We start from the raw sequence: 24,709 nt of genomic DNA on the forward strand, positions 1-24,709 counted from the left end.
TACCGAGATAACTACTAAAGATGCAGCATAATATGATGTCAGTAACATTGAATTACCAAACATCAGAATAAAACACACCAGAAGAGATACCTGAAAGAATAAAAATTATTCAATTCAAAATAGAAAAGGTAATGATTACCTAATGTGTTAACAGCTTTAAATTTAAAAACACCTACTTTACAGCAAAGTGCAGTCCTGATACACTTGCAGATTTGTTCTGAAAACACTGATTGTAAGGAGCTAATGGCAGCAGGTAGCCAAGTGTAGATAATTGTTTTAATTTATTCATTAAAAGTATGCAAGAACAAATCCTGGATAAATTTATGCAATACAATACATAAATTTCTGAAGCTACTTCTAACATATTAATTTTTTTTCTAAATTACTGTATTATTTCTCTTTATCCTGTTTGTTACGTTTTAGAATTCTGGACAAACGTAAAAATTAATAGAATGTTTGATGTCTTCTTTCTTCCTAACTGACAAATATTTATTTAAAGTACTATCATCATCAAAGTCAAGGAAGCAGAACTCTGTCTTGTCATATGCACCCAATTCAAGGCTGAAATACAACTTTCATCCACTATCCTGATCTACTGTGCTCTCTTTTTTAACAGAAAGCAATCTGAATTACATTTTCCAACTTGGCGGGCAAAAATCAATAAGCAAGCTCTGTCTTCTTTTATACACAGGAATAAGGAAAAATAACACAGTAATTTGCAGACTTTTCTACTTCCCTCTTCACATAGTTAACTTTCATTTTCCACAGAAGGAGGAGGGTAGGAGGGAGGAAAAAATTGAAAACACCACGAAACAGACTGGCAGTTTACCCAGACTCAATAAGCTGTCGCTGTAACATAACATGACTGTTTATCTATCTGAAAATAGGCTATTTATGGCACTTCAGCACCTAAATTATGATATAACTATTGACATAAGCCAGAAAGCTTAAGTATGTCATCCTGCTTCTGTCAAAAAGCTACCAAAGAAATCTGCTTATTTTGTTCCTGCTTTACATGACCAAAAAATCACACAGAACTTAACATTGCCTTTAGTTTATCATTTACAGTATTTCAAAAAATGTTTTAAAACATATGAAATATAATTTAGCTTCTTTTCTGGGGAAATACTTTCTTTTTACCCACTGAGTTAGCATAGTACAATTTTAGCAAAACATATTTTTAAGCGCCATCACATTTCTTAAAAAAACTTGTCTACATCTTCCTTTGTATTTAAAACTGTAATCTCACTTCAAAAAGCAAAACTTGATCACTATCTCGAATTTAAAAATTAAAATCAGGTATTATGCAGAAACTTACACATCTTTTACTTATCATTTCCCTTTTTTCTTGACTTTCTGGCACAGTTTTAAAATAAAAAAAGATTTTCAACTTAAAAATTTATTTTCTTGTCCTCCTTTTTAAGTGTCTCCCCAAATAGTTAAACCACAAGATCTCTGGATAGTCAAGACTACAGTAGTTTTCAAAACCCAATTTTAGTTCCAGTCCAGACTCCTCCCTCCCCTATCACTGCATGTTTTCAACCTTTGTGCAACTAAGGAAAACACTTCAGACAAATGGTCTCTTTTCATGCTTTGACCTGTTTGAGGGGACTTAAGGTTTATTTTAAAAAACATTACCATATGAGCAGACAGTATCTTCTGTAATTTGCTGGAGTCAATATAACCCATAATACACACGGCAAATAATGAAGCTATCTAAAATGAAAAGTGAAAGAGAAGTTAAAACAATTTGCACTGGTGTACTCCTTCATGCAAAAGAAAAGATTATTCAAACAATCATTAACTTTTATTGCTACTTTTTACTTAGTACTTAGACATTTCATAATTATTTCTTTCAGAAATCCTGTTGTGGTGCTCTAAATAAGAATTATCAAATCCAGTTGAATATTTAAGAAATAAGTACTCAACTTTATAAAAATGCAAGCCACCAAAATACAGCACTAACACATTACCTTTCACCTTTAAATTGAAAACAAAATTTTAAAAAAAAATCTAAACACAAAAAACCCCAGACCAAGCACACGAAAACCCAAACCAAACAAAAATGGAAAAAAAAAAAAAAAAAACCTAATAAACAAAAAAACCCAAATGAACCAAAACAAAAACCCCAAAATATAACAGTCAAAACCACAAAAGAATTACTAATTAATTTTAAGTTTTCAGCAAAGTATGGAAAAATCCACAATTTGCTGCTGAGGAAAATAAGGCTCAAGAAAATATGGATCAGACAGCATCTTAAAAGTCATATGGGAAATTAATGAAATTATGAAGTGAACCTGAATTTTCAAATTTCAGGCTCAGCTTCTTGAACAGGTTACAGTGATGAGTTTTTCTCAATATGTTACAGAATTTATTGATTTCCTCTTATGCAGTTAGAAACCTTGCATACCACAGCTTATATGGATTGTTTAAAGCTATCAACTCAAACCAGGCAAACTCTGCTTCAGGTAAAGCGGACAAGTGAAAAGGTCTGGAGACACAGATTTTGGATTTCAGTCAACAGGCTACATCTCAACCAACTCAAACAGGAGGAAAGTTGCTGTATGACAGCATCCTATGGTTCCAATCAGCATTCCCTAGATTTCAGTGCTAACTACAGTTACCTCAATTATCCAAAATCTCAGACTACAGCACTACAGACAAACTCATCAAAATTATATAGGAAATCATGCAAAATCATGCCAGCTATTACATGCCATGCAAACACTGGTACATTTAAAACTTTCTAACAGCCTGATCAATGCCTTTTGTTTTATTTTTGTGCTTCAAAAGACAAAGTTTTTTTTCTTGTTCTAAGGTACTGATCTCAGGCTAGAGGCTGTTTATGTGGGAAAAGTAAATATTTTTAGATCTGGAGACAGAATGATAAGAGGTGTAAACAGTCAACTTTTAAACTCAAGACTAGCAAGATTGATGTGGTAAAGGGTGAGAATCTTTCCTGACAGCGTGAATGAAATCTGGCTAAAAAGGAAAGTATAGTTGTGAGTTCAATGGCTGTCTATACAAAGCAGTCAATTTGTCCAGGCTAGACAAAGAGGCTATTTAGAGGTAAATATGGGCTCACCTGAGTTAGAAGAACAAACTGAGCAAACTGCCAGGGAAGCATGAAAAAGATATTAGAAACACACAGTGCAATCAAGCTTCCTGTATTAATACTCGGAATCCTTGGGAAAAAGAGACAGAATAGGCATCAGTAAGTACAATTACACAGGTGTTTGCATATAATTGAAAAGTACAATAGAAAATGCAATAAAAACACAGCTACCTTGGAAGATAGCTAGCAATATTGATCAACTACAGATAACACTGCCCAAGTAAATTTAATATCTTTTTTTTCTTGAGTTTCTATGACAACAGCTCTGATTTCTTAACTGCTTGATGACTCACTGGTTACCAAACAAGTCTTCTCCTGGCAGTATTCAGTAGAGCAGGCCAAAGCATGTCATTTGCAAGTGCTTCACCTTCTTGTGACGACTCTACAGTCAGGTCACAACTATTTCCATTTCAGCTGAAATCACAACTGTTTCAGAATGGTCTGCATTTGAAAGTGATTTAACTCCTCTCTCTCACATTTCTTCCATATTTACCTTCTGCTAGCAATCCTGAGTGATGTTTCAGGGAAGGAGACAATGGCAAGTACATGAAACTCATCTGTAACTGAAACCCCAGTCTATTCTCCATGTTTGGAAATAAATGCTATTTAAAATATTTAATCCTGTGTTGGTTCAAGTTCAATTCTGAAACATGTCATGTTTCAAATTTCACTAAATTCTTGAGAGCACATATCTTTTCCTTATATAAAAAACCACAAATTAGTGATAAGCATGAGATACTTTTGCTTTAAACATCAATAAGTACAAATCTGTATGACCTAATAAAGGAAAGGTGGTGGTTATAAGTACCAAGTTCACCTAAATCATAAATACATAGTAAATCTCATGCAATGGAGTTGGTAAAGAAGCCCTTAAGTAGGAATGGTCATGCTTATTTTCTAAAACAGAGGCAAGACAGTAATAATCATGTTGCAAGCCAGAAATAATCACGGAAAAGCAGGGCTAATGAACTCAAGAGCATCCCTGCATTAATGTAATTAGACTGCTCTAAATCATTGAACTAGTTAATGAGACTAGTTAATTAGTCACAGAAAACTGCAAGAACATACTAGCTTATGGATGCCTATAGCATCCTTTGGTGCAAAGCATAGGCTTACTCTACGTGCAGCCAACATACCACTCTCCAAGAGGGACAAAACCAATTGATGAAGTATCAGCTTGTTTCTCATGGGAAGGAAGGGACATCAACCAAAAATTCTGATTTTTACTTTAGACACGTATTTGCCAACACAGTAATTCTGCTTTTTATGTTAATCATGTCTTCAAGTTGCAAAGTTTTTCCTTTTAATAAGTGAGTAATATGACTGCAGTTCTACTGGTGCAGCGTCTGTAATGTAACAGCCATAGGAAAGTTTCTCTGTTAATGATACCATTGTTACAGCACATGGAGGCATTCAAATAAATATTTAAATAAAGGCACTTCAAAAAATGTCCTGTGACATTCCGTTTTTTAAAGCATTGTAAAGACCCAGTATAAACTGAGAGGTACCTGAGAATATAGGTCAAAATCAACATCTGCAGCACAAGGAATGGGTATGAGAAACTTTCACGAAGCGGTGGAGTCCACATGACACGAGTGCACTGAAAATAAGAACTGGGTTAGATGGGGACATTCACTGATATATTTCCATAAAATGTATTTCAAAATGAATGACTACAGATACTCCAATAAAGCAAAAACCAAGCTACAAGAGCTTTTAGTCAGAACGTTAAAAAGACAAGCCAGGAAGCAGAAAAGAGGAAGGAAAAGGAAGTGGCTTCCACCCTTGGGGCCTAATATACACTGTTTAATTAAAACAGAGCACTGTTTTCCAAAATGAAATGTGGCAGCTAGAGAATATCCAAGAAAAAAGCAAGACAGCAGCTACTTGTCCCTGGTTTTGCTGAAATAATCAACTCTTCTAGGTAAATAATTCTCAAATTGATGCAGTGACTTGCCACACTTAGACAGAGACAGTATTTTGGAAGATGATCTGAAGGATAAAGCAATATATTCCTCATTATGCTAGAGTTCTTTAGGTTATAAACATTTCAAATTTCTATCAGTAACAGCACATTAAGTATAAAATCTGAAGCTGCCTTACAAAACAGGCCAGTACACTAAAATAATGAAATTAAATTCACACAGACCCTATACTACTTATACGTAATTTATGCATTCCATTCTTTAACCCTAATAAAGCAAAGCATAATACACTGAAGTCAACTGAATAGTTGTTTCATTAATTTCTTAATTAATGGGGTTAATGACAAATAAATAATGGGCCTCATGGCAAATGGCTCAGCTACAACTGTTGTCTCCAATGTTTATATTCAGCTCTTTATAAAGGGCTTACACTGACCTTAAAAAAACAACAAATACAACTTTACAGGAGTACTTTGACATACAAAAAACAGGTTCAAATTGGCGATCAAGAGATCTGCATTAAAAATTAGAAATAAGTTATTTACAGCTACAAGAGAAAAATGTAATTAATCTTAACATAGACTATAACCAATCTATGAAAATACTGTAGGATACTGCTGCAAAAATGTACCTTTTCCCTTGCTTCCTAGAATCTTTAAACCATTTTTTAAAATATTGTTTTACCAAGCAAGTCACTAAAATCAACACTATATAATTCCTTGCTTATTGTCTTGCCATTTCCCAAGAATGTTAAATTAACAGTGTAAAATAAAAGCAAAGAACAGAAACACATCACATTAATCACAGTCCCTGACATCTTGAAGCACTCTTTGTAAAAGCTGCAGCAATTATCATTAAAATAAACCTTTCATAAATATATGTATTAATATGCTGTCCTCAGCTGACTGCACAGATGTGATGAGTTAATTTTTTTAATAAGCAATAAATATAATCATGATTATTCTAAAGCAGTGTAGTCATTTTGCATATTTTTCAAGACTACAGCAACATTTGGTTTACCAAATCTTATGATACTGGAAAAGATAAGACATGAAAAAAATGATGAACATATACAACCATGAAAAGGAAGCATTACCTTAGAAGTAGATTGACTAACATGGGCTACTTTTCTATATTTGGAATGCAATGCTAAATTCAATCATCTGTGGATAATTTATCAAGGCTGTAAACTCACTCTGCTGCAGGTAGAAATATATCAGATTTGTCTAAGTTTGAAATCATTAAAACACAGCAGCACAAGCGCGGCACAAACAAAAACATACAGCCTTAGGGTCACTAGCTGAAAGCCAGAGAGCATTTTTACATACAACTTTTACATCTCAGCATTACAGCTGAGATACCAAGGGCTGTACATGAGGCTTACTTGTGTAGCTCAGTCCTATCCTTCCCAAATAGGAAGGGAAATTTTTGGCAGCTGGTCTAGCTAGACTGCAGGCACTGTTGACCCACTCAAGATGATTTGCACATAATCACAAGCCTGTCAAAGAGCTGGGCCTTTCTTCCACGCACACAGGCACACCCACAGCATGGCATTCAACATGAGCACCCTGTGAGGAGAGAGCCCCTGTGCACCTCTGACTACAGGTACTACCATAAATATATACACAACAATATCAAATAAGTCTGAGTTGTTCCATTCAGCTACAGTCCAAACAGAAAAGTGCCAGCTGAGATCCAATGCTGCACCTCTGCAAGTATTTCCTGTTGTTCTCCAGAAATCCATGCAGTTGAGCTTGAACCAGGATTGCCTTCCTTAAGCCCCACCTAAACCCAGACTACATCTGTGTAGAGCTATGCAGATCTGCTTTCACACGTTTCTCCAAAATACATTACCTGTGCTTTTTCCCCAAGTCAAGTCATTCACAGAGAGAGAGAAGCTCTCCTACAGTCACCCATGGAAAGAATTGCACTGTATCACAGTGAAATAAATGTTGTTTTGCTACCACTACCTTGAAGTTTTCAACACATTTCTTTCTGAAGTTACACTTACCACCTTCACAGACTTGGAAAACAGTGCCTATTCCATTAGTATTCACAAGCAAAGGATGAAACATCATTTCACTTCAGGATGCCATTAAGAATAGAAATCCACATAAAATGCCATATTTACACACATAGAGCACAAAAAATAAGTTTAGGAACTCTAATGTTCACCTGTTCTCAACCAGGCAGTTCAACATCCATAGGTGACAATGCTTTAATATGCTTACATTTTTAAGTGCCTAAATTCTTTAAATATCCCCCATGCATACATGGGGGATATTTAAAGAAAAGACATTTCAAATGAAACTTGAAAATAAAATAGTCATTTTATCACATAGATTTTTGTTTTATAAAAAAACTGTCAAAGCTTACTGTGATGGAAGCATCTCTAATTCTCTTATGTACAATACATGTTCTTACAACTCACTGTTCTCTACCACGTTCAGCTCAGTAAAGTAAGAAAACAAAACATAATTTCAACCCTAAACTAATTTATAAGTAGTTAGTTTCCATTTAGAAGTTATTTACAAATTTCCTTTCATAAAATGAGCACTAAGGAAAAAAAAAAAAAAAACAGCCCAAGGGAATAAGAATGAAAGCTATGATTTTTCTTCCAAAATATGAAACAATGACATGAACAGCATTAACTGGGAAAACAGGAGGTGTTGCAAGTGACAGCTCCTTTTTCTTTCCTGCAATGCAGCTTACTTAAGTTTAGCACTGGAATCCTTTACATACATACACTATTTCTAAATTCTGTGTATCCTGGGTATAGTATATAAATAATACCGAGGTTTCTTTGCACTTTCTTTGTGTTTCCAGTAAAATATACAGCAATTTAAAGAAGCTTCTGAAGCTCACTCATATGGTAAATGTAGCCCAGTTATGTGTGGTATGGGCATGAAAATAGAGTATCCTGATGTTTTGAAACTTGAAGTCATTGTGCTACTGAGTTTCAATCTCAGGACCAATTTACAATATATTTCCTTTCTGATTTTTTATTTTAAGCACTTAAGGGACATTGGACTGTGCTATGTATTTTTCAGTCATAGTCTATTTTGCTTTCAATTGTCTTATTAATTTATTTTAATTGAATTTAAGTTATTTAAATTCAATCTCAAATAAATAAGCAACATCACTACATTTAATGAAATGAAAATAGCTTAAACTTTGGTAATAACTAAAAACAAAAAGGAGTGGTGGGAGAGGGAAACCTACCTCTCCGTGATTGAAAAAGAAGCACAACACAGTAACAAGGCCTCCTAGGCGACTCCCACTGTGAAAACAAGAAAAATAGGTACAACAGAATCTTATCATGGTCAATATTGCTTAAAAAAAAGTGAAGCTGCACTTGTGTACAGCTAATTTTATTGGGGAGGAAGGGAGGAAAGCTTTCAAACATCAAGGGAAGTAAATCAATAAAGTACATACAATATTAAAATACTAGTTAGTCAGACAGGGTTTATTTCAGAGCAAACCAGTCCTTCATACATCAACTCTTCTTCACAGAACACCAATTTTAATGTTAATAACCTGGAAAACAGTTATTCCACTGCTCACAAATTTTGGTGCAGATCATTACATCTGGTGCTTCTAAAAACCAGACAATATAAATGCAGTACTTCTTCCCTAATATGTTGAGCAGTAAATATCAGAATCTGCATGCTCAATCACCCAACAGGAAATTTTGGTGTGGATCTAAAGATTAATTTAGGGTAATCAAATCAAGCACATTCAAAAACATACTTAAAAATTAATTCATTATATGGGTCAATGCAAGATACAATTTAATTTTTATATGAAATACTGCAATGTTAACATGAGGAAGCTTTTTAAGCCCTTGACTTAAATGTATTTTTTACATTTCCATACCAATCAAATTCACCTATTGAATAAATACCAAAAGTAAACCCAAAGATATTAATCAGATTTTTCCCATTTCAAAAGAGCAATAGAAAAAGTTCCTATTGTTTGAACAGATTTATAATTGCTCAAGCTATGTGATATAAAGCAAAGAACATTTTTGTGCACACAAGTTCACTACTACTCTGAATGACAGATGATACCATTTTTGCTACTAAACCAAAGCAGCAGCCAGCTGTTAAGATTCTTGGGAAAAAAAACCCAAACCAAACAACAACAACAAAAAATCAACCACACACACACACAAAAAAAAAAAAAAAAAAAGGCAAAAAAAAAAAAAACCCAAAAACTAAAAAAAGCCCTCTGAGATCCTTCACCCATCACTAATATACAAGTTAAACAGAATCAGTAGGTTCTGGGTACAAAATCTGAGGATTAAAGATACCAAGTGCTAAACGAATCTCCAGGAATTGTGCATTCTTGCACATAAAACTCAACTTTACATCCCATAAATTTGAAAAGCTTCAAAACTAAAATGCAAAATTTTAGTTTTTGAAATTTTTAATGTTAAGAACATGCTTAGCATTAAAAAGTTAGCCCTAGAAACAGAATAAAAATTTGCCAAAAAACACGCAAAACCAGAAACAAAACTCAAGGTCTATGCTTTTCAAAGAAAGTAGTGAGAAATAAAGAGGTCACTGATTTTTCAATGACATTCATATATAAAATGTGAATTTCTGTACAACTCCCTTAAGAGAAATATTACAAGTTAACAAGACAAATATTCAAAGTTTACCTACTTCCTCAAAACATGCACTAGGCAACTTCCTCTTTTTACTGACAGTGTCTGCCCTGAGCTATTCCTTATTTTATCAGCACATGCTTGAGAAAGGAGTAAAACCCATGACAATGAAGCCAGAAATGAATTGGAGGGGGGGAAATCAATCACATCTCTTAGGAAAATGTAGCTGCCTTTCACTTTTTGGCAAAACCAACACATGAAAACAGATGTAAACAGAAAACATATTTCCACTTCTGCTTTTCTGCTGAATGTGGAATCCATTTTTGTATGAAAGTGTATTACAGCTCCTGAAATGTAAGGACAGATACTGAAAACACAAATTTATAGAAAAAAGGAAGTGCATACAATTTGTCCAAAAGAATGCATTAGGTCAAAAAATATTTTGCCTTCTCAGTTATGTTAAAATGGAAATACATGCAAATACAACTTGAAGCAAAGCAGTGGGAAAATGCCAGTCTTGGTTAAAAGTACACCATCATTCAACTTGTTGTAAAAATGAGTCACAATGATAATTTTAAGAGCAGAAATATGTCAAAAGCTTTTTAAAACACATATAAACTTCTAGTTTAATCCACAACCCCATGGTATCAATGAGACACAGCCTCAATAAAATTTTTGACATTTTTTTTTCCAGCAGCATCGTCGTTTTAAGAAAAAAGCTTCTCTATTTCAGTAATTTTTATTGACAATGTGTATGTAAAAAAAAGCACTACTGCTGTACAAATCATCAATATCCCACAAAAATATTTTTACATTCACTTTTTCAAATTTTATCTAAAAACTGACAGCTAATACCAACTAAATAGCCCAGTCTCAACTGCCTTACCTGAGGTATGTACCATATATGAAGAACAGTGACATCATGAATCCATTCAACAGAAAAATCACAGCAACATAAAAGGAAGCAGGGTCTCCCAACCCTAACAAAAAACAGTTAATATATGTTGTCAAATATAGAAGGAAGGCCATATTGGTTATAAAGCATCATACAATCAGTATACTATCTTAATATGTCTATATTATTTATAAACTATCAATATAGTATCTCAGTGTATCTACAGAAAGACAATTTAAAAAAAAGTAGATGTCATTAAGACTATTGTGAAGATTCAATCAGGAGATCACAGCTCTGGAAAAAAACAGGAAGAGTAGGGGTAGATACAACATTGGGGCAGTCAGTGACAGAATAAGCCAAGAAGGATGCACTAACTGCAGAGAAAAACCTATGAGGTTTAGCAGGTAGAAATACGGCTAAGAATATTCTCTAGACTACATTTTTATATCATAGAGCTTTTTAGAACAGGTCTGTTAATCCTAGACTCACACTTCCCATCTCTTGCAGGAGTAAACTCATCTTTAAACATATCACACACAACACTCTTTGCTTTGTTTCATTATAAGCCAAGATATTTTCCAGTAATGCAAGTCTTTCAATTTATTCATTAACAGACACTTCTGCGCTCACTCTTCTGCCGTTATTCTCTTTCCCACTATTTCTTTAAACCCTCCTGGCTCTAATCATTTCAGCAATACAGCATTAAAAAGCCTTATTCATTAAAGTGAATGGCAGCAAAACTTCAGTTTCATATGCAGAACTGATTATTCCCCACTGCTGAAAACACAGCAAGACAGTTTTCTAAACTAAGATGATGATATGCTCACAAAACAGAGTAGTCTCAATAGCTGGTGCTTCTGTTGGTTTTGTTTTCATGAAAAACAGGAATGAAAGGTTGCACACCGTTTATTGCTTCTTACAAAATTAGAGAAAGTGACCCATTCAAGCTCTGAAGTTCTTACAGCCTTTGTGCAAAGGAAAAATACTACCCTGTCCTCACACAAAGGCATTCTAAATGATAAAATGAAACAACTTCACAAACTACCATCTATTATTCAGGTTGAACTGACTGTAGAACACCTCAAAAGCACTTCTCAGTAAGGTACTTTTATTGTTTAATACCTACTTGACAAGCCAATATTTCAAATGTGGGGAAAAAAAAAGTGGCAGTGTCCTTTGGAGCACAGTGTCAAATCAACGTTTAAGGCTGAAATTCTTATGCTGAATTCTTAGGCTGAATAGCACTGCATGTAAGAAGAGGATTTTTTCTCAGCAGCATCACTAGGCAAGAGTTCTCTAAAAAATCTCCAAAATTGAAGGAGGAAATTTTGAAATGCAGGAAGTTGCAATGTATTTGAGATCCTTCAGAAGTTACAAAAATTAATACATCTACAGTAGGCTTCCAATTACATTTAGGACATCTTAGTCTTTGTAGCAACCCAACATTATGAGGGCTCAGACCATAACTGTGAAGTTTTGAACTCCAGGACAGGAATTCAATCTAGGCCAGAGGAGGTATCTAATAAGCAAAACCCACATTTTTCACCCTCGGTAACACAGGACTATTTATAATTTCTGAAATACATAATGCCACAAGTGCATGCTTCCATGGAGAAACCATGATAAACCAGAATTTACCTTCACAGCTTTCAACAGGACTAAGCCCTTTTCCTCTGTTCACAGTCCAACAAGTCTTTGTTGGCACACCAAGGAAATCCATAACGGTGGTATATGTGCGGTACCAGCTGGCAAGGACCACCTAGGGGGAAAACAGGATTAGAAGTTTCTGCCCAGAGTGACCCCTCAGGACAGCTGGCTCTCATCCAGGCTCATTTTCAAACTCAGGATTTATCTCAGCACTTTTGACCACAATTTCCTAGAGGCATCTAACAGACTTCATTAACAGACTAAAATTATGCCTATTGATACTCAGATGCTTTATAACAGAAATAATTTAATGCATCAAGCTGCAATATTCAGGAAAAAAACCCCACATATTGCATTGTCTGGAAGGCTCCTCATTTGAGTATTTTTGTGTATCAGATATTAAAATCACAGATGTTGTTGACAGAGGCCAGTGGACAAAACTGAACCCATTCAAGGCAATTTTTTTCCACCTCACAAGAATATTAGTGGACCAAATCTTTAGGATTTTTAGTCTGTTAAATTTTGATAGCTTAATTTTAAGCATGCATTCAAAGGGCTTCCAGATGCAATGTAAGAGAGCATTTCCATTTTCCATGCAAATGCTGTAATGTTCTTATAACAACAACTCAACTAAATCTCAACACCTGACACAGAAAACATCAGTACTTTACACACAGCAAAAATGAGAACTCATCTCACAGCAAAGTCATTAGTTAATAACATTACCAAGCTATTCTGTCAGGATATAACTGACTTTATAGAGTTCATAAATGAGTAATGTGGCCATTCCAGTTGAGCTGCTTTGAAAGTTATAACCCAGGGGTTCCCAGACTGACAATATGTTTCACCACTGCAGTATTAGCTGCCTCTGCCCTGTGTCACAGAGAACATATATAAGAAAGATGATTCTCTCTTCTCGTTCCCCATACAATTAATAAAACTCTTTATGTCACTTCTGTCTTCAAGAAGGGCAAGAAGGAAAAACAGACAACGCGTGTGAGAATGTGATGGAGTAAATCCTCCTGGAAACCACTTCCAAATACACACAGGACAAAAAAGTGATATGAAGCAATCAGCACAGATTTAAAAAGGTGCAATCCCACCTGTCCAGCTTTATAACCTTCTGAGATGACTGTCTTGATAGATAAGGAGAAAACTGCAGATATTTTTTTAATTTGGTGCCAATCTGTTCTACATCTTAAGACTAGATGATGGCACAAGGGAACATCCTCAGCAAATCTGCAGGATAAACACTGGAAGAAGTGACTGATCCTTGTGCTGTCATTTAGAGGGACATCAAAAGGCAGGGGAAATGGGCCAACAGGAATCTTCCCAACAGGGAAATGCAAAGTCCTGCACTGGGAATGAACACCACTGTGACCACCTAGAAAGCAGTTTTGCAGAAAAGGGCCTGTGAGTTCTGCTGCACAATTTATACTTGAGCCAGCAACAAGCTCTTGATGCAGAAAAGACCAATATATCATCAGCTGCATGTCACCAGGACAAGAAATGCAACTTCCCCTCTACTCAGCATTGCTAACACTCTATCTGCGGTGCTGGGCTCAGCTGTGGGCTGCTCAAGACAAGGAGGACATAGAATAAAGATGACTGAGACAGGCTCTTTTTGGTTGACAAGACATGAGACAACAAGCACAAATTCAAATACAACAAATTCCACTTATACATAGGAATTTTTTATTTCGGGAGTGGTCAAACACTGGAACAATCTGCAGAGAGGTGGAGTATATTCAAATTGAGACTGGAAATGACCCTGAGCAACCTGCTCTACTTCACCCTGGTTTGAGCAGTGCTGAGACTAGAGGACCTTCAGACAACCCTTCCAACCTCAGCTGTTCTGGGATTCTAAAATTCATTCATTTTTAGTATCAAGGCTCCAATCTTCATGGCTCACTTCATCTGTGACCTTCACACCCTCACAATGTAAATCCTGTATATTTAAAATATAACTACATCTTCCTAGACCAAGACTCTGTGCCTCAACATTGTGCCTTACAAAGTACAGCATCCTGAATTCCTGGAAACTTTCTGAACATCTGTGCCCTGGTGCTTCTGGCAATGCACACGTGCATACATGAACCAGACACTGTCCCATATCCAGACAGACATCAATAGGCCTGGAGAACCAAATCAGTGTCCTTCTTTTTATCACCTGAATGTCCCTTTGTTAGGGATATCTCTATGGCATATTTGCATCACCAGCCCTGAAGCTGACATTAGCCAAGCATATAAACCATTCTTGCCAAATGTTGCATCAAAAAAAAGAAAAATCAAATTACTAATTTATCAACCTATTTTTAATTTATCAATTTAACCTGTTTATGCCACAAGTGCCTGTATCTGCTGCAGATTTTACATGTGAATACTCCCTAAAAAGGTATCAGGCTAAGTACTTCAAGCAAAAAAACCTATTTTTTGCCAAAAGCTGCTTTACTTGAAATAGTTAACATGGGCATAGAAATGGAAACAAATCAGTAAGCAGCACAAAATTGCTAGGTCAGTTGGAGCACAGTGCTGTTTCTGGAATTTCTACTGTTCTGTATCAGATGAGGCAGCAAATGCTGACCCTGGAAAACAAAAGGCTGGCACTCAGACCCAGGAGTGCTCTGTGGACAAGGCCACTGCTTTGCTGCAAAAGAACATGCAGAAAAGTTAAGCCCTTTCACTAGTTGCCTTTGAGTGTGCACTCTAAAGCCAACTACATGGATCTTTGTAACACACTCCTCATTTCAACTCACATCCTCATTATCACCACCACACACAGAAATATCAACTGTTCCATAACAATGAACATCCAGAGAGCAAACTTAACACATTATCTCTCCACCACAGAAACTAACACATTATCTCTACCATTTTTCATCAGAAATGAAAACACTACAATTACTAGAACAACCTGACTATGGAGCAAATACTTGGAAAATCAACTTTATTTGAATTTTAACGTTGTACAGCTACAAGGACAACCTTGTAGCATTTGACAGCTTTTTTTTACTGCTTATATGTATAATTTACATAAATGATGTATTGATTACTACACACTCATTTTACTTTTTTTCCCTTTTTTTGAAGTTTTTAAGGCTAGTACTGGCTGTACATGTAAGTGAATTGTTTTACTTTTCTTACTTAATTTAACGTCCTACTTAGCAATGGGATTTCCAGATTGGTTTTGAAGAATTTAATTTTAATATCCATTAAACAAACAAACATTTTATTAGAATTCAGCCTTAGTGCTACTAATGGGCTTAAAGAGCTGGAAAGATCCCAAAATATCAAACAGGAAATGAAACACTTTCAGGAAGCATGACTGGATACTGAGCATCTGAAGGAAAAATTTTACTGCCAACAAAAAAATCCACAAGCATCTTCTCACCACCCAGCCCCATTATAATCATGAGAAAATTCTGTAAATTCAGACAACATATTTCAAATGCCAAGTTGCACCTACTGACAGTTTTATAAATACAGTTATGTGGAAACAGGAGTATTTAAGAAATACACTTAAAAAAAAAAAACCCAAAGCACTATTTACAGGAAGTCTAGACATTAAGCAGTAAACTACTGGAAGGAGTAGAGGAGACTATTTGTCTGCTTTGCATGCCCACACAGGCACAGAAAAGATGAATTAATTCATACCTTATCACCAATATTTCTACGAGCCAGTACAATCTTAGAAATCTGAATGAACAGACAAACCTACACATTTTGCACTGTAATCAACCCAGCTTTCTTATTCATAGAATGTAAGCCACTATATTTGATTCCACCACCTAATTTATTTAGTCATCTTTCAGGATGATACTATTGAGTCTTTAAAAACAAGTTGATTTGACCAGTAATCCTTGATTTTTGAAAGTCAGACTATAGCTGAAGTCAATAAATTTTTTCCAGCTAAAGGAAATAGCTCTTTAGTATTCAAATGATGTTCACAATAGGGCATTTCTAGAACTGAACTGCAATCCATCTGGAATTAGAAAAAAATTCCAAACAAACCCTAAATAAGTGAGAGGGCAACAAAAACGTGCTCATCTACACAGCATTTAGTTCTTCCAGAGCAAGGACTTAGGAAGGAAATGAAACCACTACGTGCAACTTGTACAAATACATGCACACCAAGAACCCTTACACATACAGTTCCTGACAGCAGCTCTGCTCCAACAGAGCAGAAGAATGAGTATAAAAGCTAGTACCCAACAATAACAGCCATTATTAGTTGGCTCTCATAAAAATAAACTGCTGCTGACACATGAAATTACAGAAATGTACATTAACCAAAGGAATCTTCCCTTTGCAAAATGTTTGAGACACACTGGCAAAACCCTAAGAGACAGAAACCTCAACATTTCTGTACACATGTTCTTTTGAACACATTCTGAACACATTCTTTTTAATGACAAAAAAAGCAGATTAGGAATGTGATCTAACCAGGTAATAAGTCTAACATTAAGTATGCACAAATCAACAGTAGTCAGTCCTCCACAAAGCAATTTCCTCTGCAACATCTAAGTAAACTATTACCACCCAAGGATTTCACAGCCACTGTGAACTGTGATGTGCTTGGTTCTGTCAGTTTCATGTGTCCTACAAAAAACGGAAAACAAAATAATCTCTTGCAACCTGCATCACTTCAGTCATTACTGTCACATACTACTGATACTGCATACATCCGATTTCCTGAAGTATATAATGTCAGCAACTTACTTGCTTTCAGGGAAAAGAACAAAAAAAGGCAAAAAGTGCAACTTTTGGGCACAAAATACTGAGATCTAGAAAGCTTTCATAGTTAATTGAAAATACTTGAAGTTTGGAAATTGATTATAATGTATGAAGTAACTTTCTCATTTGAAATCTGGAACTGAAATACAATATTTAAGCAACACTTCATTAGTCACTGTATCTTTACAAATACATTTTCCAAAGTAACTTTTACAAATTTATAGTCAAAGCTAAAACAACCAAAGACCTGCAGAAGGGATTACATTTAAAACATAACTCACCTCTGGGTAAAGATTGAACCTTTGTAAGGTGTTAATCACTAAAGGATATTCAGTTAGCTTGTCATTCATAATGGCACCTACTCCACTCCAAAATGATGGTGCCTCAATAATGGTCTTGAAGTAGGAATAATAAAGACCCTACAGGAGAACAGATTAATTATTTACAATTAAAGATGTCACTTCTGCTTCAGGAACCACTACATACAAGCTTCATTTTTAAACAAATTTTGTAACAACAAACAGGACAGACTTATTGAAGAGGACTATCCTGTTTTTCAAATCTCTTCTGTTACTGCAACCAAAACAAGTGGTGTGGGTTTCCTTCCACTTTGTTTCATAGCATACCTGGCAACCTCTCATTTGGGCTGGTAACTATGCATTAAATAGTGTTTCACAATTCTCAAAATAAAAGCAGATAAAAGGTGTGTGTGTGTATCTATATGCCAACATATATTAACTGAAAAAATATTTAGACAAACAAGGTGGCATAAGAAGACTATAACTGAAAGCAAGATATAAGGTACTTGCAGTTTTGTATTTTGGGTCCTCCAGAACCGTACTTTTAGATTATATTTTAAGTGAACTGTGAAGTGATAAATTCATAGGGATCAGCTGCAAGTCACACAAATACTTTGCACACAAAAGTGTAATGCACAGTAGTTGTAAGAGAGCAATCTGCATACTTATGCAGAATCTATCTATTAAGACATTTTGGACAGCCCATGATCAGATTACAAACAAAAGTTTTCCAAACACTGGAACATAATCTCACCATTTCCGTGCGAAAAGCCATTTCTCTTTCTAGTGTTGACAGGTGAGAAAAATGACGGTCATTTTCAAAAAGAGTTGTTATGTGACACCTGCCAAAAAATAATAACAATTAAAATGGAATAAAGAGGTTTAGAATATGTACTAAGTCATAGATAGCAAAGAACATTCAATGAATACCCAAAGTTTACTTACAAACTGCTACTGTAATTTTTTCATATATTATAGCAATATCCTCATCTTTTCAGATAATTTTAAATTGAAGAAGAATAAACAAAGAGTATTTATTAAATTCTAGTATGGCATTAGTAACAATATTATAACGCTATATATTATATATAAACTGTAATGTATTTTAATTAAAGTGCAGACACTAAAGGATTAAGCAGCAATTTTTCACCTGAAAAGCAGGCTTCACTCTTCTCTGAACAGGCTTAAGAAACCTTTCACATCATCTTCACAAGAACAGAATTATTCAGTTCAAAGATAATTTAGTCTTGAGAGGAAAGTTATAAATATAAATTATCCCAACGTCTTCTCTAAAAATAACTAAAAATTATATTTTTATTATTTTAAAATAGCATATTACTCTGAAGTAATAAATTTAACCTTACCAATGTAGGACTCCTGCAAAAAGAGCTGTAAAGGAAACATAAGGTGCAAAGTTACTCAAATATTTAAATAACTGAACATGAAAATGTGCTGACTGCAGTAATTGCAGTACTACTTCAGATATGCACAGAAGGTACTCAAGACCCCAGCAAACAGAAGAATAGGAACATCTGAATTACACCTCCACAGCCAGGTCTTTGAAAATTTTCTGTGGTATTCCGCACTAGGCAACGTTTCCACCTACATCTTGCATCACTCAAGCTGACCCACCAGCATCTAATGCACACATTTCAGTTATTGACAACAAAACTGAATTAAACGCACTTTTTTAATAAGCATAAATATTTTTAGGATTTTTATGACACCTACTGTTACTGTTCACTCAATTCCTGCTCGGATTTTCAGTAACTCATGCTAAGGCCTGGAGCATTTGAGCAGCACTGCTAGGTGAAAGCAAGGGCACCAAAGGCAGAACCTGGTGGGCTGAAAGGGCTTAAGGTTTGTGCTTCCCAGGTGATGCAGCATCATGATGAAAAAGGAAGGATGAACGCTCTCACCACCATCTAGGTAATTATTTTGCTGAGAGGTGCACAAGTTAGAAGCTTCAAGTTCAGCTATGAACTAGAGAACTTGTAAGTTCAAAACCTCATGCCTTAAATGATGGTTCAGTGAATTCCTATGTCAGACTAGCCTGCACAAAGTAGACTGGCCCTTGTTTGTCATGTTTGTTGGTTTTCTTCCCTAATGGACTCATAAAATAAATTTTAATTTACAGAGCACACTGTGCTGTAAATATGAGGAATCCAAATGGACCATGACAACCAACACAAATCTAATTGAAACTGTAATTGCTAAAAAATTATAGACTCTGCGCACAATTAGGTTCCATTTGAAGACTATCTGCACTGCTACCATGTAGATACAGAACAAAGGGGGTTGTTTGAGGGACAAAGGGAAGAGACAAATGCTGATACAGCAGTGAGTTAACAGCCTAGGTCTCTGACACCACCTAAGCATGACAAGACCCAGAGAGAGAAGGAACCACTCCATTTCGCTTGGGCAATGCTGGCAACAAACGCAGCCTACCACAGAAGCAAAGCCTGCCTGAAGGAGGGATAATGGGAAGGCATTTAGAGGGACCACAGTGCTCCTCCTGGACTGAAGGTGTCCCAGGTGCCCTCTAGGCTTTCTGCCAGAGAAAGATCTGGCAGACTAGTTGTCTTTAACCCACTAAAATCTTTATTGTTAATGAAGAGCCCTCTTACTCACATAGGCTGTATGGAGCAGAGAGAAAATGGAGAGGACAATCACCCTCCTGGCCCAGACCCAGCTGTGGCCAGAGAGGTGCTGAGCACTGTGTCCCTCTCCAGGGTGCTGACCAGCACACACCTTCCCTCCTTCAGGCACCCAGACACTGCTGCTGCCTCTCTGAAGACGTGGAAGGAATCAAGGTGCTTGGACGTTGGTAAAGCACACAGCAATGCCTGCATGCTGATGCAGAACACAGTCTGAGAGTTAAGGAATGTACATTTGTTCAGGCTGCATGTTACAAGACTCGAGTTGTCCGTTTCTGAAAAGCAGCAGGGATAAGAGAAAGAAAAACCCTTTGCAAATCCACTAAATTTATGTGGCATGGGAGTGGACCTAATGTACACTTCATGCCCTAGTACATAAACCCAACATATATTCCATATATATGTATATTTCACACAGTCCTCCAACACAGAGGCTGGAAGTGCTGCTTGCTGCTACTGCCAGTACTTGTTATCCTGGTCACAACAAGGTGTCCTAACTGTAGAGTGTTGCATTATGACCTAATTTTAAAATTTAAGTTTTGTAAGTGAAGAGATCCAAGATGAAGCTGGGCAAGACAGAAAATTACCACCACAAAACAAAAAAAGAAAAACACACAAAAAATTACCTAAAAAAATTTCTAAACGAGCTGCTGGTACAATTTAACAACATTGACCTCATGTTAAACACTTCACACAGCAGGTGAGGTGCTACTATAGTACACTGAAACTTCCCTCAGAGTTTTACAGCTCCACTTCTATCACTTGAAGTAGGCTTTTCAAGGACAAGACTGAACCCAGACAATAGGGTTCCAGTTAGAAAATGAAGACCTCAATCTTTCACTTAGAACTTCCCCTTTTTTATATACTTCCTAAAAAAAAATCACCAAAATTGCTTGGTGTAAGCAGAACTTAATGTTTTAGGAAAGGTTCAGGAGCTGCAGGGGTATTTTTATACTAAGGACATTTACATTAGTTCCCATGGAAAGCTGCAAATGTCTTTCAGAAGAGCAGGCATTGATATGACACGGATTTCCAGGTAAGCACATTAGCTCTATCAGCAATGCAGCAAACCATATTCCATACTAAAAAAACCATCTTCTGCAGCAATTGTATGGAAAGAAACAGAGCAGCTCATACCTTTCTTAGTTACTGCTTATTGACTAATAGTTACACATGTGGACAAGGCATTATTTTATTTCTCAACATTCACAAGATTCCCAGTAAGATTAGATACTGAAATACATTTGCACATACACCAGCTATAAAAAAACAAAAAAAAAAATTAAGAGAGATCACATGTTAAGAATATACAGTAAAGTCCAATGCATCTTAGCTACCAGTATTGTTCTTAAACTCAAATTCACAGGGTTCCAAATAAGGCAAATATGCAGTATTTTATTGATGCAAATAAATTAACTATTATTATGGAAATTACATTTCACACCCAGACATACCACTTATTTCATAGAAGAAACAATGTCTTTAAATCTGATTCTTCCCTTCAGTAAATGCTTTATTGAAAGTCAATGCAGTAAATGTAAATACATTCACAGTTATTTTGGAGAATTTCATATACATTTTCACAGTATCATTCTATTATAAGTACAAAGTGAAGACCTCTCATAATCACACAGCAATTAATGTTAATTACTCATATTTCAAGAGACAATGGGCTTAATTCATAGACTTCCACTCTAAGCCCAAATCAGCATTTTTCAACAGACTGCATTAAGCCAGTTTCTGATGGAAAACATGCAGCTCAGCTCTGTCAAATTACCACCCTTTGGTCTCATTAATGTCCTTACTGGAGAGGGAATGAAGGAGGGGACAGGAAGGGAACACTACAGTCCTAATGCTACAGACACTTACACAGCTACCATGTGCTTGAACTTGCAGATGCCATTTTTTCACCCAGCCTAAGAAGCCCTAAAACCAAAGCATATGATAAGATTTTTGCAGACTAGGGTTATTATGTAAAATCTGATAGATTTCCTATTTTTGTCTGCGTGTTATTATAAGAAAAGCAATATGAATGGCATATAAAAAGGATTCTAATTCTGGAAATTAAATACTGAAGAATACAGCCATTCTTTGGCTTTATTTACCAAGAGAACAACAAATGCTGAGACACTATAATCCAACAGGATGTGAAAGGTACAATACACTGATTCATATTTTGCAAATATCCACAAAATGACCAAGTAGGAATACAGTAGAACTGGAAGCAATGAGGAATCTGCAAGCATTGACTACTTCTGCAGCTTAGTCAAGTTGTTACATTCTGAGATTCTGTGCAATATAATAAGGATGTCTCCAGGAATAAGGCCTCAAGTCAATGGTCATTGTGAAAAAAACCCAAACAACATAATAGGATGAAGTGTTGTATAAGAACATCCTTGAAAGTCTGACAACTTTACTGCTGCACATAAATTGGGAGATAATTTGTAAGAGAAAAAAATTCACACTCTATAATTAAACTAGCTCCAGCTGTGGGAGCCTCTGTTTTTAAAATAGGCCTTAAATCTTAAGCAAAGTGACAACAAAAATTCAAATTCCACTAAACTTAATCAAAACTCACTATTTCATATTTAGTATATGTACATTCTTTGCTACTGCAAATACTGTATGCTAGTACATACTTTGCTATTACTCCAATTGAATAAAAAAAAAATTCCCTGAAATATTTAATGTGTTATCTGGGTGTCATGGACAAAATCAAATTCTAAAAATTATAAAGCTCTCTCCCTAATCTGCTCTCAAATTTCAATCAGAGGAAAGCATTTTTCAATTCTGACCATCATTTAAGCATTTCTATGTCATTTAAGTAACTACAAGTCTAGGAACTGCTGAATAAACAGATGCAAGTAAAGCAATTCAGGAACACTTTATTCATTAATTAGTTTGTAAGCTAAGGGCTGTTTCCCTGCTACTGCTTTGCAATGCAATTCATCAAACTGAAGAAACTCCCTCTGGCAGCCAGGACTACTGGTGATGTGATTAACAGTACCAGCATCGTTGGAATACCCTGAAAGTCTCTATTAAAATACACCTTTTAGTGTATACCTAATGGTGCAGCTGACAAATATGCTATTACCTAACATTTGTTAAATTTAGGAATGCATCTTTTGGCCAATACTTCAGATGTTTTTTTCAAGACTTTGGTCATTAATCATGCCATTATTTATTCAAAAATATTACCAAAGATAATAACATCCAAATTTACATCCCTCTACAACTGTATGTTCTTCCACTGAAACAAGCTGTTGTTCTTATATTACTTAATAAAAGTTGCTGCCTTTTTTTTTTCCCTATAAATTAATGACTAGATAGAAGAAATATGTAAATACCTGGAATTTTTTTTCCCTAAAAATCCTTTTTTCCTCCATCAACTGCTACAGTAACAGCTTTCCAAAAATTACCAGGTAGGAAGTTATTTCCTGTCCCTTTTCAACATCAGCTGTGTTTTCTTCCTTTTCAAATCTGTATTTCCAACTACATTTTGACACAATTTACAATTACAGAGAAGGGTAAAGAGATCAGTATTTCCCCCCTTCGATGTATTCCTTCTACTTACCCAGAAAGAACGTGAGCCAGATGTTGCTATCAGCTTTTGTGATGAAGGCCTTTCTGTCGACAATAAATACTGCCAAAAGAATACAAGCACCTTAAGCATCACTTAAGCACAGAGTCTACAAAAGGAAATCTGAGCTCTGCAACATTAGTTTTATGTAAAAATCTTGACCTCAAAAATGCTGAAATTTCATACAGCAAGTTCATAACTACACACAAAAGCTTTAAACATCACAGATAGACTACGAAGGTGACTATTTAAATCATCAGGTTTTTAATTTCTGAAATAACTTTTACAGAATAACTTGTCAAAAGGTAATTTCTACAAAGCTATGTTACTGGCAAATTCGCTCAAGCAGAAAGTCAGACTTTTAAAGAATACTGAGCCCTCCGTGCTTTTCAGCAGAAATAAGCTGGTCATACCAGCACCGCAAGCTGCGATAGTCAGCACCACCAGACAGACTCTTTTAACAAGAGTTACTTACACAAACAGCACGCTTCCCCACTTCTACCCCAGAGGACGCTGAAGTGGTAAAAAGCCCTTTCCCCTTCCCTCGCCCCCGTTTCCCGCCGATCGCTGTGCGGGTTTCGTCAGCTTTTCTCTCTCCTTACCGTCCCCGCGCAGCGACGGGGGAGCAGGGGCCCGGGCAGAGCGGGAGCGCGACCCGGCCGCCGCTCCCGGGCAGTGCCAGGCACCGCCCGCCGCCTCCTCCCTCCTTCCCGCCCGCCGGACCCCGACCGCTGCTGCTTCCCGGGAGAGACGTCCCGGCGCTCCCTGCCCCGGCAAAAGCCGCCCCGTGCCACGGGGCAAGGGAACAGCCACTTGCCGGAAAGAGGGACGGGAAGCGGCGCTCAGCCCCGCCGCACTTCCCGCGGGCGGAAGGGCCGGCTCCCATCGCCGCGGGGGCAGAGGGAGCGGAGAGGGGGCAGGGTTCGGGGCAGCAGCCTCACCTCGGAGCCGCTCTCCGCAGAGGCGCAGGAGACTCAGGGGCCCGCGGCCCAGCACGTCCCGCTCCCCGTCCGCCGCGGGCCCCTCCCGGTAGGGTCCCCGGGGGTCGCCCCTGGCTCCCCGCCGGCCGCCGCCTCCCTTCCGCATGGCGCGGGCCCCGCCGGAGCCCTGCCTGCCGGGCGAGTGCGGCCGGCGACCGCGGCTGGGGCTGGCGCCCGGCGACTGCTGCTGCTGCTGTTGTTGCTGCTGCTGCTGCCCGGGCTTGAGCGGCGGCGACTCTTTGTTCCTGCCTCGGCTCGGGACGACCAT

The 24,709-nt window shown here is 36.8% G+C and overlaps 1 protein-coding gene across 1 annotated transcript in view; it reads right to left on the reverse strand.

The window, feature by feature from the left end:
* The window catches only part of DPY19L1 (dpy-19 like C-mannosyltransferase 1), a 44,577-nt gene extending 19,868 nt beyond the window's left edge, over positions 1–24,709 (reverse strand). The window contains exons 1-12 of the mRNA XM_058803082.1: positions 24,403–24,709; positions 23,456–23,524; positions 18,589–18,613; positions 17,979–18,066; positions 17,207–17,344; positions 12,183–12,303; positions 10,536–10,629; positions 8,263–8,320; positions 4,624–4,715; positions 3,086–3,185; positions 1,639–1,716; positions 4–90 (exon numbers count right to left, since the gene is read on the reverse strand). Coding sequence (XP_058659065.1) covers positions 4–90; positions 1,639–1,716; positions 3,086–3,185; positions 4,624–4,715; positions 8,263–8,320; positions 10,536–10,629; positions 12,183–12,303; positions 17,207–17,344; positions 17,979–18,066; positions 18,589–18,613; positions 23,456–23,524; positions 24,403–24,709 — 1,257 coding nt within the window. The remainder of the gene's footprint in view (positions 1–3; positions 91–1,638; positions 1,717–3,085; positions 3,186–4,623; positions 4,716–8,262; positions 8,321–10,535; positions 10,630–12,182; positions 12,304–17,206; positions 17,345–17,978; positions 18,067–18,588; positions 18,614–23,455; positions 23,525–24,402) is intronic.

Source organism: Ammospiza caudacuta, chromosome 1, assembly GCF_027887145.1.
Source record: "Ammospiza caudacuta isolate bAmmCau1 chromosome 1, bAmmCau1.pri, whole genome shotgun sequence".
NCBI classification, from domain to species: Eukaryota; Metazoa; Chordata; class Aves; order Passeriformes; family Passerellidae; genus Ammospiza; species Ammospiza caudacuta.